The sequence below is a fragment of the Acinonyx jubatus genome, chromosome B3 (assembly GCF_027475565.1).
Source record: "Acinonyx jubatus isolate Ajub_Pintada_27869175 chromosome B3, VMU_Ajub_asm_v1.0, whole genome shotgun sequence".
Classification (NCBI taxonomy): domain Eukaryota; kingdom Metazoa; phylum Chordata; class Mammalia; order Carnivora; family Felidae; genus Acinonyx; species Acinonyx jubatus.
In genome coordinates this window covers 30,909,953-30,935,833 of record NC_069386.1, presented here as the reverse complement: position 1 = coordinate 30,935,833, position 25,881 = coordinate 30,909,953, and the positions used below count along the sequence as shown (strand labels likewise).

Genomic DNA, 25,881 nt, shown 5'->3' with positions numbered 1-25,881 from the left:
ATCAGAACCCCTGAGTACTGCCAACACCACTCCCAGTGTACAGATGGAGACCTGAGCCAAAACAGCAAGGGCCACCAGGCTACCATCCCATCTGTGTCCTTTGGAACCCAGCTGCCTGAGAGGCCCAGGGAAGATTCCACAGTGGCCTTCCCCACAGGCTGTGTCTGGAGGCCGAGGGAGTGGGCTTGACTGGTGCCCACTCAGTAGGTGGCAGTCTGGTCCCCAGACTTCCACAGGGTGGGGAGCCACCCTCCACGTGCAGACTCCGAGAGCTTGCCTGGGGGCCCTGCTGGGGGAAGAGGGTGGGCGGCTAGGACTCTGGGACTGCTGGCCTCCCTTCTAGGCTGGCTGAACTGTCCAGGTTCTCGTCCTTGTTCTGGGGTGTGAGCAGGCCCAGGCCTCGCTGACCCGAGGGCACCTGGACCTGCGGGTTCCGGTGTCAGCTGCGCCCAAAGTCCTAGAGCTCCCCAGCATCCAGCTCAGCCAGGAGTGCAAGGCTCTTGTCCACTTGTAGACAGATGGGCTGCCCAGGGCCCCACAGCCCCGCCCCTGAGCCCCTGGGCACGACAGGGGCCAGGGCAGGGAGTTTGGGACTCTTTGGGACAGGGAAGCTGAGACCTCTTGAGGGGAAGTGGCTGGTAACTGGCAGAGCCTGGGCCTCCCATTCTTTTGCACCAGGTCCCTGATCTCGGGTTTGGGAAAGACTCTGGGGTCATCAGGAAGGGCTCCTTGGGGGCCCCGATCCCAGGTGGGCAGCCCCAGGGCTGCCCCAGCCTCAGGCAGCCTCCAGCTCCTCGCCACCTGCCACTTCTACATCCTGGCAGCCACCTGGCTGTTTTCCTTCTCCAGAGTCTGCATCTTGCTCTGTCGCCGGCCAGACAGAGGGCGGCCCTCACCCCATCTTCTCATGCCCGCAAACACTCACACGCGTTTGTGTGTGATCTCCATCCTGGCCCCTCGCCTGCCTCTCCCACCCGGATGCGGACAGGCTGCCTGGGGGCTCACTAAACAGTGCCCACCCCTCCTCACAGCGGCCCCTCCTGTGGCCCCTCCAGCCTTTCTGCAGCCGTGTCAGGGCCTTGGGGCTAAATGAGGGGAAAGAGAAGACGGAACAGCTGGGTCCCCGAGATCCCAAGTCCTACCCAGCCCACCCGACAGGAAGGTAGCAGGATGCAAATTGGGAGGTATAAGCTATGTTTGTGTTCTAACCCCTAGTACGTCAGAATGTGACCTTAGAGATAAGGTCTTTACAGAGGTAATTGGAGAGAGCTCTGATCTCATCTGGCTGGTATTCTTACAAAAGGGCAATTTGGACACAAACATGTGCCCAGGGAGAGCACCCTGTGCACGTGGAGGCAGAGGCTGGGGTGATGCGTCCGCAAGCCAAGGAACATCGGGGACTGCCAGCAGCCACCAGAAGCCTGGGGAGAGGCAGGAACAGAATCCCCCCCTCAGGGGGAACCACCCCTGCGGCACCTGGAGCTCAGACTTCCAGCCTCCAGAGCCGAGAGACAGGAAGTATCTGCTGCCGAAGCCCCCTGGTTTGCGGTACTTTGCTCTGGCAGCCCTGGCAGACTGCCAGAGGGCGAGTGACATGGAGCCCCGGTGGATCCCCGGTCGGAAAAGGGGATTTTCACCTCCAAGCGGCCACGCCAGCAAGCAGCGTGAAGTGCGTGGCAACGGGAGCGAACATTTCCTGGCTGCATGCCGACACTGCTCTGAGCCTTCTACATGCGTGTCCAGTTTACCCCTCTTAGCGGATGGGGGAGAACCGTAGCTGTTCTTGGTTTGGGGGTTTCTTCCTTACAGATGAGGCCCAGAGAGGTAAAGTAACTTGCCTGAGGTCACGCAGCAAGTACACTGCGGAGGCAGGATTGGAGCCCAGTACTCCGGCTCTGGGGCCCACGGTCTTAACCACTGATCTGGGGACAGTGCAGAGCACAGAATCCTGGGCTGGCGCAGAGGAAGAGAGACTGAGATAGAGACCGGGAGAGGGTCAGGGTGGAAGGAGCTTGAGGTTGGGGATGAGACTGTAGGTGGAGAGCGCCGGAGGCCCCGGGAGCCCCTCGCACCCTCCTGCCAGCCAGATGTTGCCCAGTTTCCCTGAGAGCCCCGGGCCCTGCTCCCCAGAGGACCCCTGCCCACGGCCCAGGGTGGAATTCTAGATCACTCTCCCTGGACAGGCGCAGGGCCTGGGGCACCACTTGCTCACAGAAGGTGAGTCCAGGCCGGGCCTCCCTGGGGACTGGGGAGAGAGAAATGGCCTGGGCAGTCCCCGAGAAGCAAAGGACTGGAAGGCCCTCCGGTTGGGGCCCAAACTGACACTGGTTTACGGGTCATTTGCATGTTGCTTTCACAGGGCTCACTCCGCACCACTTCCTTCCCGGCACCTGAATCTGCCCAGAGGTCCCAGCCCTCAGTCACCACGCTTTCTCGCCAGCGTTGTCCGCCCGCAGGCCCCCGTCCTGACTGGGGTGCACACCCCATATAGAGTAGTGTCTCTCCAGGCCCTGAGGAGACAACCTCCAACCCACAGGGGTCTGGGTTGATAAACAGACAAAAACTGAGATTTCTTTCTGTACAAATGCGCAGTTGCAGACAATCACTGCAAATCTGCTTCCTTGAGGAGCTAACAGCCCTCTCGGAGCAAAGCTCTGGGCCCCAGTTTGAGACACCGATTTAGACCAACTCCACCTTTCGTGAGGCTTAAGGCCAGCTAAGCACTGCTGCTGAGACCCGCTCTCACGCTCCTTCATCTCACGCAGACGAGCCCCACTGCGGCACAGCAGGACCCCCCTCCTGGGTCCCTGCAGCTCCACATCCCTGGGCCTCCAGGCCGCCTCCTTGCTGACTCTGTCTGTGTCTGTGTGCGCACATCTGGGAACATGTGCGTGTCTCTGGGTGAGTGTCTCGCGTGTATCCTGGTGGGGGGGAGGGAGTGTCCACCAGTCTATCTGCTTGTGCATGTACACGTTTGCCCTAGACACTAAGGGAGGACACTGGCTGGGAGGAGGCCATCACCAAACTGGACTCGAAGTCTGGTGGACACGGCCCGGGACACCCAAGCCCTTGCCCTGGCCCCCGTCCCACCATTCACCCCCTTGTCCTCTCTACTCCTCATCTGGGTCAGGGACTGTTCTCACTCTGCCACCTCCACATCTGTCCTCTCTGGGCCTCTGCATGCGCCCCTCTCTCTTGCTGAAGTGCCCTTCATTCTTTCACTGAGGATGCCCAGTTCATCCTTCAGGGATGGTTCAGAGGCTCAGAAACCCCTTCAATCAGGAGGATTTACCTATCTGCTGCCCCCCTCCCCAACTCCTACAACGCCTTTCCCCTCATCAGGCATATATATTTTTTTAATGTTTTTTTTAATGTTTATTTTTGAGAGAGAAAGACAGAGTGTGAGCAGGGGAGGGGCAGAGAGAGAGAGGGAAACACAGAATCTGAAGCAGGTTCCAGGCTCCACGCTGTCAGCACAGAGCCCAATGTGGGGCTTGAACTCACAAACCATGAGATCATGACCTGAGCCGAAGTCGGATGCTCAACCGACTGAGCCACCCAGGTGCCCCTAAAAAAATTTTTTTAATGTTTATTTTTGAGAGAGAGAGAGAGAGAGAGAGAGAGACAGAGCGTGAGTGGGGGAGGGTCAAAGAGAGAGGGAGACACAGAATCTTAAGCCGCCTCCAGGCTCTGAGCCGTCAACACAGAGCCCGACGCGGGGCTCAAACTCACGGACTGCGAGATCATGACCTGAGCCGAAGTTGGACGCTTAACCAATTGAGCCACTCCGGCGCCCCAGACATATATTTTTAAATGTTGATGTATTTATTTTTGAGAGAGGAAGAGAGAGAGCAAGCAGGGGAGAGGCAGAGAGAGAGAGAGAATCCCAAGCAGGCTCTGTGCTGTCAGCATGGAGCCTGACGTGGGGCTTGAACCCACAAACCATGATCATGACCTGAGCCGAAACCAAGAATCAGATGCTCAACCAACTGAGCCACCAAGGTGCCCCTCTCCTCATCAGACGTATTAAATTGTAATTGCCAACTTGATGACTGTGTGGCCCCAAACCATAAGCTTTTGGGGACGAGGAGTGGTCTGATCTGACTTTGGTTCTCCTGCACACAGAAGAGGGCCAGACATGTAGTAGATGTTCAGGGAAGGTATGCTGGATGAACGGGGGGGGGGGGGGGGGGGGGATGGAAAGAAGGATGGATGGGTGGGTGGGTGGGTGGAGCGTAATGAGGAGGAAGCAGGAGAAGGGAAGGAAGTGTAGGATAAAGCTAGTGGGCAGCCTAAGAGCAGAAAGACACTAAATGGCTCGCAGTAGGAAAGACTGGGCAGTGGGGAAGAGAACGAGGAGAGGGGGCACATGGGGAGGGAGAGGAAGGTGGGCAGAGAGCGCCCACCTGGGGAGACCAGGCCTCGGTCTCTGTCTGGGGTCTCTGCAGTTCTTTAAATTTCAGGGCAACTACCACCTGGTGCCAGTGTGCCTTCCAGCACTCAGCCACCTTCTCTTGAAGCCTGGGATGTGATTCTTCCTTTTCCAGCTCTTTCCTTAGGGGCACTGGCACCTCCTGGACCTAGAGTGTGCTAGTAGAAGTGGACACAGTATGGGCCCCAGATCTCCCCCAACCCATTTTCAATGGTTTCTTTGCAAGTTGCGTGGACGTCCTCACGGTGTCTGACCGGCTGGGATGGGGACTGGGGCAGAGACGCCTCCTCTGTGGCCCCTACACACACAGAGCCCTCTGTCCTGGGCACTTCCACTCCCAAGCATCCTGACTTGAGCCCAGCAGCTAAGGTCATCTTGCCTCCCCCCAGCCTGGCCCTGGGCCAGCAGGAAAGGTTTGGCCATACGTGGCAGAGACAGGACTTGTGGAAGCTGAAAGATTTCCCCCGTGCTCCCCTAAAAGGGCCAGAATGGGACACCCAGGAGTGTTAATACCCAGGGAAGGGAATCTGGGAATTTGGCCACATGATTCAGGATTTGGGGACAGAGGCTGGCCCGCCTCCTGCCAACAGGGCCATCTCACCCAGTGTGAGACGATCTGAGGGTGGGCCTGAGTGGCTACTTGCCAGGCCTCCGTGGGGCACCCCCAGTGCTGCTCGCCACACCACCCTCTCCGCACGCAGCCCTGGTGCTCTGCCCCCAGGGCCTGCATGGGGCCCTCTGACACCGTATGTGCTCTCCTAGAGGCTGTGGAGACCAGCCTCTAGGCTGCTCTAAGCAGACCACTGGTCACCGGGGGTTCTGCCCAGCTCTTCTGAGAGTCTCCTGTTCACTTGTGAAGACCCCCCTTCCCCCCACTCATGGCTCGGCCTCCAACCGGACTGTGGGGCTCACCTGGCTGGGATCGGTCTGCTCAGGCTAGCCACCAGGCCTTTACCCTCTCCCAGAGCCCTTTTTTCCCTCATCCTCTGGGACTCAACTCTTCCAAGAGGCCTCCTCTGACCTCCCCAGCCCCCAAGGGACTTCTCCAAACCCCAAGCTTTCAATCTGGACCAGACGGGTTAAGGCAGGCTGCGTACCACCAAAGGGCGCTTTCTGGGGCCACAGTGGGAACGGTGCATGCTGGAGTTGCGTTGTGTGGAGGCCCTGCTCCAATCTGTCCCTCCTGGGCATTCCCTTTTCCATGGTGTCCCTAGGCCCCTCATCCAACTTTGGAATCCCCAAGGTCAGGGCCTAGAATCCCCTGGTTCTCTGCCCCCCTGGTATAGGTGGGCACAGGCTGGCTCAGCTGGTGCCCTGGATTCCCCTGGGGGGGGGGGGGCGGGCGCGATCCTGCCAGCTGTCTTGGGCCACCTGACCCAAGGATCAACAGCTGCTCCTGCAGGAAGGCTATATCCTGAGCCTGGGCAGGGGTCTCGGCTGCCCCCATCAAGACGTCATCCGGGCCCTAAAGTGCCCGGGCCCTGTCCCCATCGCAGCTCAGCTCCTGGCCCTGCAGGCCTGACACCAGCATCTCCTGCAGGTACATTCGGTCCAGGATCCTGAGGTCTCCTCACAGCCTCCAGACCACACTGTCTGGAGCCTGAACAAGTTCTTCCCTACAAAGATGGCTTTGTTTTCCCATCTGGACCTGGAGGGGAGTAGGCCGGGTGATGGCAGCGTCTTCCCAAATGTTGACGGGGAGGGAACTGAACAGAAATCTTCGCACTGCCCTCCTCTGCCAGCTGCTGCTCTAAGAATGAAGACCAAAGAATGAAGTAGAAGGCAGGGCCGGTGTTCAGCGCCCTGCCAGGCACCCACTTAGAGAAGGGCTCTGGCCCATGGGGCCCTTGGCTCCTCTGGTCCAAACACGGCTGGGCCTTTTCCATTTCCGTCTGCAGTAGCACGATTTGCCCGTCCTCTGCCACCATGCCCTTCACCCATAACCGGGCACCCTGACCTGTCTTGTGTGTCCCGGTCTGGCCTCCACTCCTGTCTCTGGGATCCCTGCAGCTGGTGCCTCTCCTGCGCCAGGTGGGCCAGGGAGCTTTCCACCTGTTGCCAGGAGGGCTGAAGGCAGCACAGAGCCCCTGCAGAGGGCCATCCCTGTCCCCAGGCACGGCAGTGTCTGTAGATTTTGATAAAGCAGGCAGACTCCACGAGGCCCTGCCTGCTCCACCGCTGCGATAAGCCCCACCAAGGGCCCGGCTGCTAGCCCAGCACAGACCCGAGTCCTGGCTTGTACACCTGGGACTGTGCCCCACAGCTCTGAGGGGCTGCTGTTACCACTATAGGCTCCAGACACGTAACCCCCCACCTCCAGCTGGACCTGATACAGCACTCCTCCACACTAGCTGCTGATGGCTTTGGAGCTCCAGCAAAAGGAGTAGGGATGCTGTCATGGAATGCTAGAGAGTGGGAGGCAGGAGCAGACAGGTGGGTCCCCAGGGTCACCCCCAGCATGGTAGGGAGCAGGAGCTCTAGGAGGGTCAGCTGTGGGCTGAGACCCCCGGTGACTAAAAGCTTAGGAGCCTAGGCCATCACAGTGTGGTGCTGCCCACATGGGGCAGGGGTTCTGGGGGCCTCCCCTAGAATCTTCAACTTGCATGAGCCTTCACCTTCCTCACTCCCTGGGGATTGCAGCTTTCGCCAGGGGCAACTGGGCCTTGGAAACTTTTCTATCCACTGAGCTGAAACCAGCTGCCTCCCTCCCTCTGACTCTCTGGCCGGGGGGTGCGTGGGTGTCACAGGGGCCCTGGCCCTTCCTTTGCCTCCAATCCAGTGCCCCCAGCCACACCAGATAATGCACTGCACACCTCCAGGGGCGCCATCACAGAAATGACACTATTCACAGAAGCTCTGTTGGGGACTCGATTCCTGTTTCGTTTGGATGCCCCAGACCTTGACAAGCCTTCCTGAGAACCTGACCCCAGATGTGGGCAACCAGCCCGGAGCATTCTAGAGCTCTCGGCCTGGGAAGAGGATTTTGTAGCTCAGGGGTTCTCCCTGGGCCTGCAGATAAGCAAGGAAGACCAGGGAGAGAACGGGAACCTCACTCTGTGCCCCAGAGTGAGGAGCTCACACAGGGCCCTGCAGAGTCCCAGCTCGCATCCCCGCATCTGCGGCCCCTGTGCTCGCTCAATAGGGCCTCCAGCGCCGTCCACAGGTGGTCAGCCAACACTGCCAGATGCGCTCTGCCAGCCATACCCGCAGGTCCTTCTCTGACGGCCTCCAGTCCTGCTCCAGGGCTCTGTCTGAGCACCTGCCAGGAAAGAGGAGCCCAGCCTCGGCTCGGGCCTCAGGGGCTGCTGTGCCCACCTTCCCCACACTCACTTGCACCCTTCAGTGGGGCTTGGTGAGCAGGCACGGTCCAGTGGCCAGAAGTGACGGGAGTGCCAGGGAGAGCAGAAGGGGCCAGGCATCAGGTCCACGGGGCTCTGCCTCAGTGTGGGTCCTGAGAGCAGGATAGATGGGAAGCCCTGGAGTTGGGGCAGTCCTGCCTTCCCAGAGCATCAGCTTCTGAGACCCCTCTTCAGACATGGAAACTGAGGCCCCGGGGCTGAACATGCACCTAAACCTGTCAACCCCAACCACTTGGCCTCGACCTTTCCCTGATGATTCAGACTACAAATAAACACCAGCCTCAGCACCCCTGAAGTTTTCCGTTCCAACAGCTTCTATGAGCTGTGATGCTGACCACGGCCTGGCCACTTGCTAAACAACCAAGCTCATCTGGCGCTCTCCATCTTGGGCAGGGGGAGGTGAAGCTCAGAAGGGCTCACCTGTTGCCCCAAGGTCATGAAGGGAGTCCACTGTGAACTGGGCCCACACTCCCCCACCCCTGCTGCTCCCCTTCCCAGTGTGGGAGTCTGGAAATGGTAGGGGACAGGGGAACATCTGGGGGACATGGTAGTTTAGCTCTAATGTGGGGGTCAGAGCCCTTAAGCCAAATTACTGCTTCAGTGCCCTCTTTGGCTTCTATAGCCTCAGCTGTAAGGTGGGGGCCCTGAGCCCTAGGCCCCACCAGTTTGGTTAAGGGGCCTCGTGGGGTTGATAGCGGCTGCACACTCCACTTGTCCTTATGCCCACCCACTTCACCTCCAGGGTTTGGGCTTCAGAATCCTAGCACTGTCTCTCTACCCACACCCCTGGGCACCAGGCACCCTGCCCCAGCTCTGTGCAGGCACAGGGAGAAGGTGCTCACTGAGGACAGCATCACTGGGCTGAGCTCCCCCACCCCCTAAGTGACTTGCTCACTCCTCACATTCCCAGACCCGCCCCCTGTTCAGGATGGCACTACCACCCACCAGCCCTCTCCCCTCAGACACCTTGCCGCTCTCCTCTCCCGTCTCCAGACCCACATTCTTGCAGCCCCTCCGGAGCTGTCTCTCCACATTTCCTCTCCAAAATGGACCATGAGGACTGGCCACCGCCCCGCTCTCCCAGGCCCTGGGGAGCACCCACAACTCCCCTCCGGCTGGGTGCTCTGTCTTCCCACTAAAAACAGGCGCTCCCCACGGTAGCCCCCAGCACCCCCTGAGAACCCGAACTCTGCCTGGCTTGGTCGTGGAAGGGCTCGTGGTCTGCCGGAGTAGGGAGTGGCACAGACCAGATGTTGAACTTGCAGAGCCTGTGCAGCAGAAGGCACGGCCCTCAGTGCTGTGGGAGCGCAGGGAAGGGGAGCCTGACTCCCCCCTTGGAGCACCCAGGAAGGCTTTCCAGACAGGTGACCCTACAGCCGAGGCTCAAAGATGAATTAACAGCCCCAGAGAAGACAAAGATGGATGTGGTAGTCAGGGTGGGCAGGACAAGGAGGGGATCAGAGGAGCTGGGGCCGGGAGGGGGCAGCACGCTGAGCTAGGAGCCCAGCAGGGCAAAAGGGACATCAAGAGGGGCAAGAGTTGCTGGGGGTGTCAGGTGACTGGCAGCACGGCACAGGGCAGGGGCATTTCCCTGGGGCCTTTGAACCAGGCTGCAGTTCTCAGCCCACACGGAAAAAGACTTGGTGCGCACAAGGGTAGAGGCCTGGGGAAAGAGGCTGGTCCTTGAAGGTCAGAGGATGTGGAACAAGGTTCCTGGAAAGACATGGAGCAAGGCTCCTGGAGACGACCCACTCGCTTGAGCTCCCCAGGCGAGTTCCCAAAATCTCAGCCTTGGAGGGAAGAGGTGAGAGGGTTGGGGGTGGGAGAGTTACCTTTACTTCACCTCAGGTCAGATCTTTTTCCAAGTGCCTGATACTCTGCCTCTTTTTCTTCTAGGTGTTATTTCTTTCAGGAACAAAAAGACAAGCCCTAATGAAAAAAATGAAGCTCTGATGGTAGAATCTGAGGCACGGACAGCTACTGAACTTTAGATTTTGGAGAAGGGGCTGGGAGATGGCTCCTGTTCCATTTCAGAAAATGAGATTGGCTTCCTTACTGGGAGGCAGGGCTCCTGGGTTCCTAATATGGAAAGGGATGGTGGGAAGATGGGCCGGCTTAACCCTTAAGAACCTGGCTCCCAGGGCAGGGCTGGAGACGGGAGTTCCCCTCTCAGCTCCTCCACCCTCAGCGGCCCACGCGGTCCTGGCTTCCGGAAGCCTTGGAAAACGCGGGCAACGCGACGCGATGCGGGGAGGAGACACAGAGTCCATTCACCTCGTGTGAGTGGATGAAACCCCAGATGAAAGCAGGCTGGTGTGGCCGCGGCCTGTGGCCAAGCACGGGGGCCGGGCAAGAATGGCAACTCATTGCCTCCAGCCCTGAGGCAGGATTCTAAGGGAATGGGGACAGCAAGGCTCTCGGTCACCCACAGCACAATCGAAGCACCTCCTGAATTTCTGTATTGGGGGGCGGGTGCCTTTGGTTGGAAGGGGACCGGGAGCCGTTCTTGAGGCTGCGTTAGCGTAGCAAGCCTCCCGTTTTCCCCTAGCTTCCGTTGTTTACTTCGGATGGGGGGCGGGAGAGCATCTAACATAGAATTGGGGGAATTAAGCAGCCCCTCGAGCCACGCCGTCAGTTTAAGGGAACGCCAGAGACAGAAGGCGAGGTGAAGCACCGCGCCTCTGGGAGGGGTGGCTCCGCAAGCACGGCGCCTGCGGGGGCGGGGGCACGACGCCTCGCATCAGGGGCGTGCCCAGCCCTCATTGGGGAGTGGGCGCGGCCTGAAGGCGGGCGGCCCGCCCTCACAGAGCCGTCCCGGGAGGGGCGGGGCATCGTGCCGTTCGGGCCCTGGCGTGGGGTGGGGGCAGTGAGGGGCCGCAGCCTCCCGCTTAGCCGGGCGACGCTAGCGAGGGCCCTGGGGCGCGAACTCTCACAAACCGTGAGGTCTCCACAAAGGACCACACCTCGGTTTTTCTCCCGTGGAAAAGTGGGGTCTCGTCGTCCCGCCCTCACCAGGGGCGGGGCAGCGGGTGGGAGGGGCTTCAGCGATCCTGTCCTCGCGACCTCGGCCAAAGGGGGCGTCGAGTGATTCGCAAAAAAAGGCCAGCGGGGCTTGGCCGCGGCCGGGCGCGGGCTTTCCTCTGGCGGGGGTCTATTAAGCGGAGACACACTGCGAGTCCGCTCACTGCGCCGCTCAGGGAGAACGAGACTCCCTTTCCCCCAGACCCCGTGCCTCCAGAAGCCCCGCCGACGTGGCTCTCGGGTATCTTCCGCGAATCTGCTCTGCATGCACATGGGAATGTGGGCGTGCCGCATGTCTTTAACCTCCCCCCCCGCCCCGCCACACACACAAAGAATAAGGTCTCATTTGCTTCTTCCACAAAACCGAGAGTCGCGACCGCCTTCCTGAACCTCGGGACACAGACTTCCGTCATCTCTGGCGCCCTCCGGGGTCCCCGGGCCAGGCGGGCGCTCAAGGCCCGTCCGATTTTCACTGAGGCGTCAGCGCAACAATGCCCGCTTCTCCGCGCGGAAAGGGTTGGCGGGCACGGGGGGGTGGGGGTCGGGTCCGAGAAGCAGGCACGATCCCCGGCCGGGTCGGGGCTCCCAAAGCCCGCAGCGCGGGACGGTACCCTTGCGGAGTCCTGGGGCCTACGTGCGTCGCGACACGGCGGGGGGCGGGCCGCAGTCGGGGACGTCCCCTCTGCCCTCCCGGAACCAGTCTCCACTGCTGTCGCCTGGACCGGGGCGGCGAAGACGGGTCCTCCAGAGCCTTCGAGTCGGGGGCTAGAGCGACCAGACCACCGAGCGAGGTCGAGCGAGGACTGGGGACGGCTGCGTCACGCGAGGGGCGGGGCCGCCGCGGGCGGAGGCCGGAGCCGGAAGCGGAAGAGGCGCTCGGAGCGGGGAGTGGGGCCTAGCCGCAGCCGGATCCTGGGAGACGGTGAGTGTGGGCCCGGGCCCGCGACGGCGGCGGCGGCAGCGGCGGGGGGTGAGTTGGTGAAGAGGACGTGCTGGGTACGGGTCCCCGAGTTGCCGGTTCGGTCTCGGCCTACTCTCTTTCTTTCTCCTCCTCGGCCCGCCTCTGGCCGCGGCCCCGACCTCTCACCCCTGACCCGCCGCTTCTCCCCCGGAGGGGCGGTCACCACAGACCCCAACCTCTGGATCCCGCGGTGTCGGAATCTGAGCTGCCTCTGAGGCCCCTGCAGGGATTCAGTTTCGGCCCTGCACCTCCCGTGGAATGGGGTCGGGGTCCTACCTGGGAGAGCCTGGAGGGGCCTTCAGACCCCTCCCATACCCTTGGCTCGAGGCTGGGTCTGTAGACTCCTCCTCCCCGCACGGCCTGGAGTTTGATTCTGGCTCAGGCTGGCCATCCGCCTGCCCCCGGAGTCTCCCCTGGCCGCCACTGGCGGCGGTTATGGGGGAAGGGGCTCAGGTCTCTAAGACCCAGGGCACGTCTGGAAGGGACGCGAGCGAGAGCCGCGGGCCTCCAACGCGTTTTGTTGTGATGATGGAGCCGCTCCAGCCCGGGGGAGGGGCCAGCCCAAGTTGACAGTACAAATGCCCGGGCTGCTCCCTGGTCCGGGAGTCCCTGTGTGCTTTAGTTCCGGGTGCGGGTGCCCTGGTGTGGACCTGGGGTGGGAGTTGCCTGAGCCAGGCCCCCGTCGAGGCGGAGTTGGCGATCTTCCAGCTTCCCTCCTCCATGCCCTTGAAAAGGAGGAGCGTTTCACCCGGTGGTGGCGACTTGTAAGGTGGCAGGTTTGAGGTTGCAGTGGTGGGGCAGCGTCAGCCAAAAATAACCATGGGGCGCTGGAGTGGCTGGGAACCGGGAGGGCAGACGCTGACCTGGCTGGCTGCTCTTCTCGTCAACCCAGTTCTCTGGCCAGGAACAGCAAATGAGAAGCCGACTAGGCCTATGCTTAGAGAAAAGCTGGCATCCTTGGCCTGGTTTCCTTTACGTTATCTCTTTCTTCTTTGTGTAAGGGTAGAGCCTTCCTGAACATAATTGTGACCCTTAACCTCTTTAAATAATCCATAGGCTGGCGTTTCAGAGAATCAGAGGTAATTGATGAGAAATGGGATCTAGAGCCCTGACTAGGAAGATAATGAGGGATATCTGGTATTTCCAAAATTTCACCTGCTCAGAATGTGTTAAGGGAGAAGTTATCTCTGCTGTGATTACTTTATGTGGTACTTAATAGCTCTCATACCTGTCATCTCCTTTGCCAAGTTGGCTGGGAGGTGTTATCTCCAATTTTCAGGTATGGTAACCGAGGCCTAGAGTGACTTATGTAAGGTCACAAGGCCAGTAAGTGGCAGCACTGGGATCTAGTTCAGGGTTTTCTGCCCAGAGCTCGCTCTCTCCTTGAGGAAGGGTCTTGGGGAGGAAAAAAAAATCCTTTATGCCCTAAGGCATTTAACATAGACCCAGAGGTGTTACCTTGAACTTTTTTTTTTTTTTTTTTTTTTTTTATGAAAAAGTTGACTTCAGTAAAGCATTTGACCTGAAGGCATGTGCTAGGCATGTTAAAGAAGTGGCATGATTTAATCCTTGCAGAGCCCCGTAAGAAATTACTATCCCCTTGTTGCAAGAGGACGTTGAAGGTCAGAGTAGTTTGTTAACTTGCCTGAAGGCACACAGCTAGAAGTGGCACAGTGTCAGGATTCAGCCTGACATCTGTCTGACTCTGAACCTGTGCTCGGTCTACTAACATGAACACGCACAGACCTAAGAATCCTCTAGGTCTCGGGAGGGAGTCTTTGGCCTGGTGCAGACCGAACCACGTCCCTCCTCCAGCTCTGGCGCCTTGTGCACCCAGCGAGGATGGGCAGACCTCTGCCTGGCCACTGGAGCATCTTCCATGTCACTCAGTGAGGTGTGAGATGCTGCCTTCATTCCATAATTTGGGCACCTGACCCAGGGTGATTGCAGGAAAGCAGTGAAACATTAGTCACCTGATCAAAACAGAACAGCAGTTTAGGCTTGGGGGAGCTGCTGGTAATTTTACATAGTATTTACCTCTAAGAGTTGCTGCGCCCTGGGCTTCCAGGTGGATAGGAGAAGAAACCTGCTGGGGGGGAGATCGAGGGCAGTGACTTTCTCAGGATCATGGAGAAGCTTCTGGGGCTTTAGTCAGATATGCCTTGCTGCCCTGCTCATCCAAGGGGAGCGGTTGCATTCTGCTCTCCTGATAGACCCTTCTCAGGAGATCGGGCAGCCGCAGTGGGTTTGTCCAAATGTGCTTAGTCAGGCAAGCCCAGGACTGACCACCATTGGAGGTTGGCTAAGGCCAAATAAAGGGTTGGGAGGAAGGCTGGCCATGGTCTCTGGCCCAGCCTTCCAGTGGAGCCAATGTCAGAGTTTTGGGTGTGGGTGGAACAGGGAGCTGCTCTCACACATCCATCTTTCCCAGCTGGTGTCTGATCTAGCCTGGCAATTTCCTGTGGTGGATTTAAGTCCCTGCGGAACAGGGATAGTGAGGTGGGGCCCTTTTGGCCTGCCACTCCAAGCTCACAAGCTTGCCAGGCACTCAGCCCTCCGGCTACTCCTGAGATGAGCACAGGAGAAGGTACTGGAACAGGGAATGTGGAAGGGGGCAGTAGTGGTACAGTTAGAGGGGAGGCACTGCTTAGCATGGCACCACAGGTGGCCTGAGGGGCCTTGGGCAAGAAACTTGGATGCCCTGAGGAAGCTGGCATCATTTACTGGTGCTGAGACAGAGCGTAGAGCAGCAGCAGGGGCTGGCCAGACCCCCACGTCTGTTTGGCCAGGCCCTCAGATGGCCTAGGGAATGTTGGAGAGACCCTGTGCACCTCCTTCTCCAAGGGCTGGTCTTCTTGTCTCTGCCTATGGCTCCTCCCATTGGTGTGTGGTCTTTGCTCCCTTGAGTGGGGTCCAGTTCAGGGTTTCAGCCAGGCAACTTGGCTTTAAACTTGAGGGCTTTCACCCTTTGCTCCTGTGTGTTGGCTTCCTGCCAACAGCCCTTTGACTCTGGCCTCTGGCTTGCAGACCAGTCGCTTCATACAACCCCACAGACAGGAGGGAATTGAACCCAGGAGGCTCTCCTTTCTCCCTGGCCTTGATCTCCTGTGATGGTGCTCACCATCACCCCCTACCCACCCCCCCCCCAATCCACATTCTATCTCCGCACCTGTGCTGGCTCCCCTGGTGCCCCAAGTGCTCAGGACGACGGTGCTGTGCTGGGGAGGCAGCTGTTTGTTCACTGGTGGAGAAGGGTGTTGCCCATTGTCTGCTGTTTGACCAGTGTGACCTCAGAGTTCTTCTTCACTTCATAAACCCCTGGGAGGGGCTGCCCCCAAACAGAACAATGGGCCTCTTCTTCAGGAGCTCCTAGGCTTCCCGAGCAGCCCTGTGGCTAGAGGTGGCTGGCTGCGTGTTTAGCAGGGCTCTCTGTTCCTTGTGGCCTAGATGCATCACTGTAAGCGATACCGCTCCCCTGAGCCAGACCCGTACCTGAGCTACCGATGGAAGAGGAGGAGGTCTTACAGTCGGGAGCACGAAGGGAGGCTGCGGTATCCGTCTCGAAGGGAGCCTCCGCCCCGGAGATCTCGGTCCAGAAGGTGACAGGGGATTAGGTGGGAGGAAAGGGCTCCTTCCCTCACTGGGACCAGCGAGACGGCCTGGAGGCGTGTGGCAGCCCTGGGTCCCATCAGCTGCCTGCCGCCTCTGCCCTGCGGCACCTTGCTTACTGCCCCTGACCTCATGCGTTTCTGGGCCTCCGTATTCGCTGCCGTCCTTGCTGCCCCTTTCTCTACCCTTGAGCCTTTTTTTCTCCAGCCACGTCCCCCCATTTTCAAAGCCAGCATCTCCCCTGCTGACCCCTGAGCCTTCCTCGATGGGGTTAGGAACACAGTCTTTGTCCTTTCCAGAGGTTGGTCCCTTTGCCTTGTCTTAGCAGCCACAGGGAGTTCTGGGGCACTGGGACCCTCTGAAGCCCTCTCGCTGCTCACCTGCCCTGGTGCCCTGCCACCTGCACTGGAGAGTTGCCACCAGCGGCCAAGGTTCTGGAGGCTGGACTTCACACATACACCCTCTCTCCCCTCCCCTCAGCTCCAACAGGCTGCCCTTGTGAGCTCTGTGTAGGGGTCTCCCCACATGCCTTTGGCCCAGAAGCAGAAACCTGGCCGGTGGGAGGAAGGTCCCCATCTCACCAGTGTCTTCGTCCCCCTTCTGGCAGCCACGACCGCCTGCCCTACCAGAGGAGATACCGGGAGCGCCGCGACAGTGACACATACCGGTGTGAAGAGCGGAGCCCATCCTTTGGAGAGGACTGCTATGGATCTTCCCGTTCCCATCATCGTCGGCGGTCGCGGGAGAGGGAGCCGTACCGGACCCGCAAGCACGCCCACCACTGCCACAAACGCCGCACCAGGTCTTGTAGCAGCGCCTCCTCGGTGAGTGGTGGCCAGAGTGTGCCGGCTGGGGCTTAAAGGCCTCACCTCTTTCTAGCCTTCTCTCAGGCTGGCTGGTGTGGGTGAGTACTGCCAGCCCCGTGCACGCGCATTTGGTGTGTGTGCGCGTGTGCGTGTGTGTGTGTGTGTGTGTGTGTTGTCTGGTCCAGGTGCAGGGCTGAGCAGCAGGCCCGGCTCCTCTGTCTTCTGGCCCGTTGGCAGTGGCAGTGATAGGGGCTCTGGTTCCGGCGCTGGCTGGCCCCCGGCCTGTCTATGTCTCCACACGGCTCCAGGCACAGGCCACATGGTGCGAGTGGCTAGGGACACGTAGAGAACCTGATAGGGTTGCTGGTCTGGAGCTGCGTGGCCTGGTCCTTCCCACCCAGAGATTGCCCGCACGTGCAGCCGCGTGTTCTGACTGGTGTGGACGGCACCCACCTCCTCGGTCTCGTGTCAACACCCCTCCTGAAAGGCCTGGAGGCTGGAGTGCCCGCGGGTAGGGGACGTCTGCCTGTCAGTCAGCTCAGACCGGGAGCTTCCCCTCCGACCTCCAGCCAGGCCCTCTTCAGACCAGCCTCGTCCTGTGAGAGGCGGTCAGGATGAGGGGGACGGGCTGCCTGTGTGATCGCGCACCGGAAGAAATGGCAGAAAGGCCCGCAGCCCCAGGCCTTGTCTGCTCGCGGGCCGCATGCCAAGAGCGGGGCCTGGCGGTGTTCTTAGCATGGAGGTTGTATAGCTCTCTGCCGAGACTGGGAGCCCCTGCGGCACTCGGGCCCCTGCGAGGAAGGCCACTCGTGTGTCTCTCAGGTTACGTGCTGTCTTCTCTTCTCCTCCCCACCCCTCTTCCCTCCCGCCGGCCTGAGGAGTAGTGGCGGAGGACAGGCAGCCAGGCATCTTCTCTGCACAGCTTTCCTGGACTTCCTTGAGTGGCCACGGGTTGAGGGTTGACTGCAGGTGCCTTGCGTGGCCTGGTGGCCTCCCGCACACTGCCACACGCTGCTGCAGATGGCGGTGCGGGTCTGTGGCTCTGCTGCTTCTCTTTTTGGTGCCTTCTGTCATCACGAGGCTCAGGATGGCCTGGCCTGTGAGTATCACGGGTGTCAGGGCAGGAGCTGGCTTGGGGCCTGTGTGGGCCATCGTGGTAGGAGGCCGGCTGGCCCAGAGGATCCCGGGCTCCTTCCCCGCTCGAGGCCGGTGGCACAAGGGCTGCTGACAGAAGGCCATTTCTGGTGGCGATGTGAAGTCTGGCCTCGGATGCTGTCTGGGGGCAGGTAGCAGCTTGGCTCTGAGTGGCAGCTGTCGGGCACGTGCAGGGCTGCGTGTGCAAACAGAGGCAGGCAAGGACGGGCTGGGCGTTCTGCAGCTGCCACCCACGCTGGACGATCGGACCTGGGCTGAGCCAGCCACCTTCTTGCGCCGTTCTCGCTGCGTCTTCGTCCCGGCCGGAGCCATCACGGGAGGGCCCGGGAGGGGGACACTCAGTGGAGAAGGGAGTCGGGCTGTGGCTCTCTGCGTGGCCCGGCCCCCCGGCAGCAGAGGCTGGTCGTCTTTCTGAGCGTTTGCGGCGCCCTTCTCTTAGATAATGTCCGAGTTTTCTTTACATACCTGTAGCTGTTTTTACTTTTCTGTTTTTGAAGTCAGTTTGTGTCTTGACGTGTCCCTTGCAATATCCCTATCGTTATATATGCTGTGTGCCTTATGAAATGCTGGGATCTGGAAAATCCAACCAACCAACCCACCGGCTCCTCACCGTCTCCACCTCTGCCTTTGACTGACACCTCAATCTGTCAATCGGAACCGCCTACCATGCGATTGGTCGGATGGCGTTTCGGGGGGCGGTGCATGCAGAGAAGCCAACAGAGCAGTAAGCGCAGCAGCCGGAGTGTGGAAGATGACAAGGAGGGCCACCTGGTGTGCCGGATCGGCGATTGGCTCCAAGAGCGATGTACAGCCACCTTTCGTAAAACTTTACCTCTCTACTTTCTACCCCCCTTGTTAGACGAGACCTCTCCTGCCCGGAGGGGCCTCTATTGCGCGTGGCGCCTTAGCGGGGCCACCAGTAATTGCCTGAATGACACAGACGCTAGCAACTTCTGTTTTTAAGAGTGTAGCAGTGAGAGAGAAACCTTTTTTGTTTTTGAGAATTTGAATGCTGTGAACTTGCAGGAGCTGCCGACCCTCTGCCCTCCAGACCCTCACGCCCTGCTTCTTTTCTCTCCTAGATGAGATCGTGGGGAACCTGGGTGAAGGCACCTTTGGCAAGGTGGTGGAGTGCTTGGACCACGCCAGGTGAGCCTTCCTCCTGGGAAGAGCTAGCCTGGGGCTCCCGAGGGTGGCGGTGATCGGTTTATCCTTTTGCTTTTTGAAGGGTAGCACCATAGCAGGGTGCTGACCTGCACGTGTTGGGGTTCTTCTGATCCCTGAAGGTCGGGAGACATTCCTGGGGTTCCGCAGGCACGTGCATCCCTGCCCAGGTAGTGCCGGCCAGTGAGCGGGGCTGCCCGCGTTGCCCCACGTCCCCAGGGCCGTGGTGGTGGGTGTTGGAGCAGGCCCAAGGCCCTGGCCCTTACGTGGTCTGGGGCCGCGTCTTGCGATCTCTTCTAGGGTTTGGGCCTGGCGGGGGGGTTGACATACTGCTGCGCCCCTACCCTCGGAGGCCCCCACCCTCGGAGGCCTGCCTGAGAGGCCACGCACGTCCCAGTCGAGAGAGACCTGGGCTCTCTTACGTCACAGGCCGTTGCCTCCCCGGAGGTGGCCAGGGTTGATTGCGGGTCCCTCTGAGTGTGCTCAGGTAGAGTTGGGGGTATATCTGTGTGTGTTCGGGTGCTTCGGGGGAACCTTGCCGCCTTCTAGGCTGAACAGGGAAACGCTCTCGTCCCTTTGCCGTTCCTCAAGGCCAGAACTCTTACCTTAGGCTGGGAGGCCACCTCCCTGGAGCCCGTGACCTCCCTTAATGGCACTCTCTTTGGTTTGGTGCGCTGGCTACAGAGTGCCCGTGTCCATGCTGTCTCACTTGAGCCACGTGCCACCCGTCCCGACCCTTCCACGGTGTTAGAGGTGAAGAGACGCACTCGGGGTTTACCTGTACCCCCAGTTGTTGAGGGCTGGCACCAAGAACCACCACACGGGGAGCTCGGAAAGGACAGTTAGAGCCAGCAATCCAGTTAGCCCTGTCGTCCCCAGTAAGGTGGTGACGGTGACTGCGAGGAAACCTCCCTGGGCTCCCAGTTCCTGTTTAAAAACCCCTTGGACCCAGCAGGGCCCAAAAGGTCAGGGCTGGGACCAGTGGGCCTAGGGATGGGTAGACCACACTGGCCAGAGAGACATGTGGCAGATCTGAGAGCTGTGGCACATGGGCGCAGCTGAGCTCTCTGGGCTGTGGCATTCTGAGCAGCCAGAGGGAAACTGAGCCAAGTCCCTAAAGGGGAAGGCACAAGGCTCAGGGAACTTTTAGGGGCTCCAAAGGGAGTTGGCCAGTGGGGGTGTTATGAGGAGGTGACCTCCAGCTCAGCAAAGGGCCTTATCCCCAGAGCCCTCCAGCCCTAATGCTGGCTGCCTGTGGAAATGATGAGCTCCCTGTGTTGCAGAGGAGAATGCCATTGAGGGGTCCTGTTCTAGGAGCCTGGAGCAGGGTAGCCTTTCCTCTGAGGTCCTTCCCTGCCCTGGAAATCCAGGAAAACGGGATAGGGAGAGAAAAACCAGGTGTTCTCGAGAACATGCCTCTGCCCTGGGGCCAGGGAGACTTTCCTTAGGCACCATGGCCAGCCTCCCAGACACCTCACGGGGTCACGTCCTCGTGGACCAGGGCTGTGTCACTCCCGTCCCCCACCAGGCCTCTGAAGTCTGGCTGTCCCTCCCTGATAGCCATTGGGCCCGGCCGCCAAATCTCAGCAGGTCTCCTGCTCTGCTGGCATCCTGCAGGCGGCCTGCGGGGCAGGGCTAGGGGCTAGGAAATGCAGGGCAGGAATTGTTAAAATCCTCACTGGACACCAAAGAGGACTCCCGGCGCTCGGTGGTCTCTGAGAAATGTTGTGGCTGGTTGGTAGGCAGGCTGGTGGGGCTGCAGGGAGTGTGGTAAAGGGAGTGATCCTGGGGCTCCCAATGAGGTGCTCCCCGGGGCGCCCTTCTACTGGCACCCTTAACCTTCTTGCCAAGGCTTCGTTCCCCCCTAGAACCCCCACCCCAGGGGGAGCTGTTTGGAGATGTGCTTATTAGGAAGGTCAGGAGGTGCTGCAAGAAAGTTCTGGGTGGGATGGCCTGGCCAGGGTCAGGGCTGATGGGCCTACAGGTTGGGTTACTGAGTGAGCTGGTGCTGGTCCGTGGGCTAGGCCTCTGCTCCTCTGCCCACTGCCCTCTGGTTGCTGGCAGCTGGCTGACATCAGATAAGCCTAGGCTGGCACGGATGCCAAGAGTGCTAACTCACAGATGCCAGGGGAGAGTAGAGGTCTGGTGTCACCTGGGTGGCAGGGGTGTCCGGTGTCTGCTGTCTTCAGAGCAGGCCCTGTTCCTGGAGTCCTGGATGGTATTTGCCAGGAGGTGCCGGGTGGGGGTGGGGGTGGGGGGACGGGCCGGGGCGCTTCTCACAAGAACTTGCACTTCCTTCCCTGGTCCCAGAGGGAAGTCTCAGGTTGCCCTGAAGATCATCCGCAACGTGGGCAAGTACCGGGAGGCCGCCCGACTAGAAATCAATGTTCTCAAAAAAATCAAGGAGAAGGACAAAGAGAACAAATTGTGAGTGTCGGCCGGGAGCAGGAGGGAAGCCTTCAGTGGGGATGGCGTCCCCTCCAGCCCCGGCTGCCTAGACCCGGGGGCAGAGCCATGTCCTCTCACTGGCCCCGGGCCTGCTCCCAGCTCCCAGTTCCCAGAGCCAGGGGAGCTGGGCCAGTGAGTCTCGCCAAAGGAGCCTTTGGATTTCAGTCCAGCCTCCACCCCAAACATTTCTGTGTTCCCAGGCAGTCCCCCAAGCCCACTTCTGTGAATAGGGGCCTTGGGGGTCACGGCAGGTGTAGACAAGACACACGCCTGAGGCCGTTGGGGCTCCGGCATGGTCAGAGAGCTCCGAAGGAGAGCCACCTCCGCACACACAGGCTAAGCAGCTCCTCTCCCACGAGCACTGCGCTGAGCCCTGCAGACTCGAGAAGCTCGGTTAAGGGAGCTGGAAAAAGTGTGTGATGCCATCACTCTCTGAGGTGTAGGGATTATGCCCAGGTCATAATAGATGGGGCAGAACACCTAGGACCGGAATTCCCCCTACAGCAACAGAACTTGAGTCCTTGCCCTGAGCTGGTCTGGGGGACTTCTGTTGGGGAGACGTGCCCCAGTGGCCCGGAGTGGGGACTGGCTTCACCTGAGGGAGGGGCGGGGAGCCAGCCCCCGCCCTCCAGCAGAGCCTGAGCCCCACCCATCGTCCTTCTCTAGCCTGTGTGTCTTGATGTCTGACTGGTTCAACTTCCACGGTCACATGTGCATCGCCTTTGAGCTCCTGGGCAAGAACACCTTTGAGTTCCTGAAGGAGAATAACTTCCAGCCTTACCCCCTACCACACGTCCGGCACATGGCCTACCAGCTCTGCCACGCCCTTAGATGTAAGTGACCACACTTCACGGGGCATGTAGGGTGGCAAACTCGCCCGGCGGTCTCACGCTCCCCCGTTCACACCAGCACGCCATTCTACGGGGCCTGAGAGACACCAGGGCCCCTTTAGTTGAAAAGCCTTCAGGTGGGGATCTCTGGGAGGATGGAGAAGCTTCAGTCCCCTCCAGGGGCCTCCTGAGCCCACCTGTGCCACGGGCACTCGGGAAGGAAGGAGAGCGGCTGTAATCAGTTCGGCTACTAGTACCTTCTCACCTTCCTGCAGAGGATGAAAGGTCAAAGCCTGCCCTGGCAGATCCCACCCCCAGGCGCTGCCCACACGGACACCCTCTGTCTGGCCATCACATCCCCTCTGCCCGCCAGCCTTTAAGAGCCTCTTTGGTGGCACACGTGCTCAGCACTGCAGGATTTGTGGGCAGCGCAGGACAGAGGCTCCTCAGAGAGGAGGTAGACAGGCCTAGGGCTAGGCTGTATGCGGTCCGCACAGATGGTGGGGACGGGGACGGAGACTCCAAGCAAGGTGAGCGGCGCAGTGAGGGCCCAGAGCCCGGCACATGCTGAAACTCACTCTGAAGAAGAGAGGGGCCCGTGCTGGGGAGAAGTGGGTCACAGCGTGCTGAAGGGGGTCTGGAGCCAGAAAGTGAGAGGTGGCGGGTGCCACCGTCGGTGGGGCAGGGGCTGGAGGAAATGGTAGGTATGTCCGCTCAGGCCTAGGTTGTGCTTCACGGGTGGCCCCGTGGTTAGTTGAACGTTGTTCCCGCCATCTTGACATTCTTAATGACTTTTGAATCAAGGGACCTGCGTTTTCATTTTGCCCCGGGCCCTGCAGATCGCGTAGCTGCGCTGGGGAGAGGGACCCATGCCAGGGCTGGTGCTGCAGCTTTGGTGAGAGAGGCTCAGGAGGCCAGGCCCCCACAGAGGAGGTGAAGGGAGGTTTTCTAAGTGGGAAGAGTCTCCCCTGCCCCTCTCATAGAGTGTCAGGACCTTCCAAGGCCCCAAGCATAGAGGACTGTGGAGAGGGAAGCCGGTGTGGACACAGTCTGGTATCCCTGGCCCGCTGCTGAGGTTAGGGGTGGGCAAGGCTCTGGCGGGCCGGTTGTGGAGGAGGGAGCCGGCCCAGAGCTGGCAGGAGGACCAGAGAGGCGGCCAGGCTTCTCAAGTTTCTGCTTTTTTCCTCCCGCTCTCTCAGTTCTACATGAAAACCAACTGACCCACACAGACTTGAAGCCAGAGAACATCTTGTTTGTGAATTCTGAGTTTGAAACCCTCTACAATGAGCACAAGGTATCGGTCAGGGCGAGGCCGAGGCTGTGCTCTGGGGTGGGTCGCCCATGGCACGGACTCCTGACCTGGCTCGCCCCCCTTGCCTGTCAGAGCTGTGAGGAGAAGTCAGTGAAGAACACCAGCATCCGAGTAGCTGACTTCGGCAGTGCCACCTTTGACCATGAGCACCACACGACCATCGTGGCCACCCGTCACTATCGCCCACCTGAGGTGATCCTTGGTGAGTGACTGTACAGCCCCCGGCCCTGATCCAGTGGACAGCCGTTGGGGGAGGGTACGGATAGAGACAGTGCCCGCCACCAGGGACGGATGCTAGAGTCACTGCGGTTGCCGACTTGGCCTTCCCGAGAAAGGGTTTCCTGTTGAGGTTTGGGCAAGAGTCCCGCCAGCCGGAGTGGCCGCTGCCCTTTGACCTCTCGGCTGGGAGCACAGGGCTGAATCTCATGGTTTCTCCCCATCTTGGCTTTCAGAGCTGGGCTGGGCCCAGCCCTGTGACGTCTGGAGCATTGGCTGCATCCTCTTTGAGTACTACCGGGGCTTCACCCTCTTCCAGGTGAGGCCCATCCCGCGTCACTGCACTGCCCCGCGCCCTGCTCCCCTGGCAAGTGGCGGGGCCGGTGCGGGGAGCCCTTCAATTCAACCCCCCACCAGTCGGGGAGTCTGGTGCTCAGCCTCGGGATGGAGGGCCAGGGCAGGAGGAGTGAAGGGCAGAGACGGGCCCAGGCAGGGCGCGTTTTGGGAAGAGGTGTGTGGTGATGGATGAGTCCGCCGAAAGGCTGAGGGGTGTGAGCCTGACCCTGAGGGAACAGGCTGGCAGGCTGCCGCCGGGTCACAGACCGGGGCTGCTGTTCCACTGGTGGACTGGCCTCTCCTGGGGCAGGGAGGGCACCTGCCCATCTTTTCTGTCCCTTATTTTCTCTGAGGCTGGTACTGACCCCTGCTTGCTCTATCCACAACCTTCCAATAGACCCACGAGAACCGAGAACATTTAGTGATGATGGAGAAGATCCTGGGGCCCATCCCCTCGCACATGATCCACCGTACCAGGTAAGGAGCCGGGTAGCGCCCTTGGGGCCGGCCTCTGGGGCCTTTCCGGTCTTGGCAGTGGGTCACGAGCCTGTCTTTCCGGGACAGCCTGGCTCCTCCGGGCTCACGGCGGCCTTGCCTGCCGTACACACCGAGAGACTCGGCGGACCGCTTGCCCTTCTGGGTCAGGCCGGCTAGGAACCCCGACCCCCACCCGAGACTTGTGGCCCCTTCCCCACCCCCTACCACTTGACCTTTCCCTCACTTTCAGGAAGCAGAAATATTTCTACAAGGGGGGCCTGGTTTGGGATGAGAACAGCTCTGATGGCCGGTATGTGAAGGAGAACTGCAAGCCTCTGAAGGTCAGTTTCGGGCTTCCCCCAGCTCCCCTCAGGCCAGGGAGACCCCAGGCACCAGGCACACACACAGCAGAGACAGGCCAGGCTGCTAAAGGCGGCCTCCTCGCCTGGGCTCTGCCTGGGGCCGCACCCGAGGCTGCTGGGCGCAGGCACGGGGCTCCATGCAGACTGCCCCAGAGGGGCCCTGAGCCCTACCCCTTCCCCGGAGGGTGGCTATGGACGTAATTGGGCAACAGCAGAAGAGCCAGATGTCGGAAACCTTGTTGCCTCCTGTCCCTCTCTCCTCTCAGTTCTGGGAAGAACGAGGCAGGACAGAGGGGAGGGGGAGGGGACATGTAGACACGGCCTGGAAGCCTCTGGCAACTGCATTTGGTGCTCGGACAAGCGAATTCTGCAGAGGTGATTTCTACCCACCTGTCAGGACTTTGCATGTGGGGGCAGAGGCACCAAGCCAGCAAGAAGCCCAGTAGCCTGACAAGTTCAGAGCAAAACGCTCTACACGGGCATGAGAGGAAAGGAGCTGCTCACTGTCCAGGAGGGGAGACGTAGTCCTCCGGGGAGGCGTCACTGCCTCCTTGACCCCCGCAGCGAGGCTTCCCACAACCCTGCCGTCACACTGAGGCACCTTGTGTCCCTGAGCAGAGTTACATGCTCCAGGACTCCTTGGAGCACGTGCAGCTGTTTGACCTGATGAGGAGGATGTTAGAATTCGACCCTGCCCAGCGCATCACACTGGCGGAGGCCCTGCTGCACCCCTTCTTTGCCGGCCTGACCCCCGAGGAGCGGTCCTTCCACACCAGCCGCAACCCAAGCAGATGACAGACGCAGGCCACCACGTGCGATGGAGAGCGGGACTGGGCTGCCCGGCCCCTCTTCTCCAACCTCCACCACCACCGGGCCCCAGGGCCAGAGCCACCAAACGAACAGTGCAATGTGAAGGAAGGCAGGAGCCCGCAGGGGAGGGGACTTGATACCCGGCTGCCAGAAAGCACAGATTTGACCCAAGCTATTTATATGTTGTAAAGTTATAATAAAGTGTTTCTTACTGTTTGTAACCCCTGGTACCGGTGTGTCCGTCTCCAGGCTCCTTGCCTTCTCCTCCCCCTACCTGATTAATAAAGTCTTTCTTAGCAGTTCAGCTTGTGGAGAGCTAAGTGTGAACTGGGCACGGAAGGGCTAGCCAGTGGAAAGACAGAAGCCAGGGGTCCCTCTGGGCCCAGAAGAAGAGCCTCAGAAGTGGGGGGAACCTGCTGGAGGGCACCTGCTCCCCTCAGCCCGCGCAACCTAGGGGGAGTGGCCTACTGCACCTGGGCAGGGGCGCCTAGTGTTAGTATTCTTCCAGCCCTGTCACCGGCTGGCACTTGAGGCCCCATGTGCCTGACAGCTGGTTTCCTGGAGGCTGTCAGACATGAAATGA

General features: G+C 60.1%; 1 protein-coding gene and 1 long non-coding RNA gene across 6 annotated transcripts; one reads left to right on the top strand and one right to left on the bottom strand.

The window, feature by feature from the left end:
- Positions 1–4,196: 4,196 nt before the first annotated feature.
- On the bottom strand, positions 4,197–15,227 carry LOC113601885 (uncharacterized). Of its 2 annotated transcripts, none has more exons than XR_008299037.1 (4): positions 13,811–15,227; positions 7,763–13,703; positions 6,053–6,182; positions 4,197–4,580 (listed from the first exon to the last, which is right to left on the bottom strand). It is a non-coding gene; the product is annotated as an uncharacterized LOC113601885 (long non-coding RNA). The 2 variants fall into 2 exon arrangements; XR_003423207.2 differs by having other exon boundaries at positions 7,763–13,746; positions 14,943–15,227.
- On the top strand, positions 11,586–25,602 carry CLK3 (CDC like kinase 3). Of its 4 annotated transcripts, none has more exons than XM_027067776.2 (13): positions 11,586–11,734; positions 15,221–15,372; positions 15,990–16,206; positions 18,052–18,148; positions 18,426–18,492; positions 20,818–20,934; positions 21,622–21,788; positions 22,985–23,079; positions 23,170–23,299; positions 23,550–23,632; positions 24,047–24,126; positions 24,377–24,467; positions 25,107–25,602. In XM_027067776.2, exons 2-13 carry the CDS (start codon positions 15,221–15,223, stop codon positions 25,281–25,283), a joined length of 1,473 nt encoding a protein of 490 aa, XP_026923577.1. In that variant the 5' UTR covers positions 11,586–11,734; the 3' UTR covers positions 25,284–25,602. The 4 variants fall into 4 exon arrangements, with proteins under 4 accessions (XP_026923577.1, XP_026923578.1, XP_053079700.1 ...); XM_027067777.2 differs by having other exon boundaries at positions 11,664–11,782; XM_053223725.1 differs by lacking the exon at positions 11,586–11,734 and adding an exon at positions 11,787–11,808.
- The last annotated feature ends 279 nt before the right edge of the window (positions 25,603–25,881 follow it).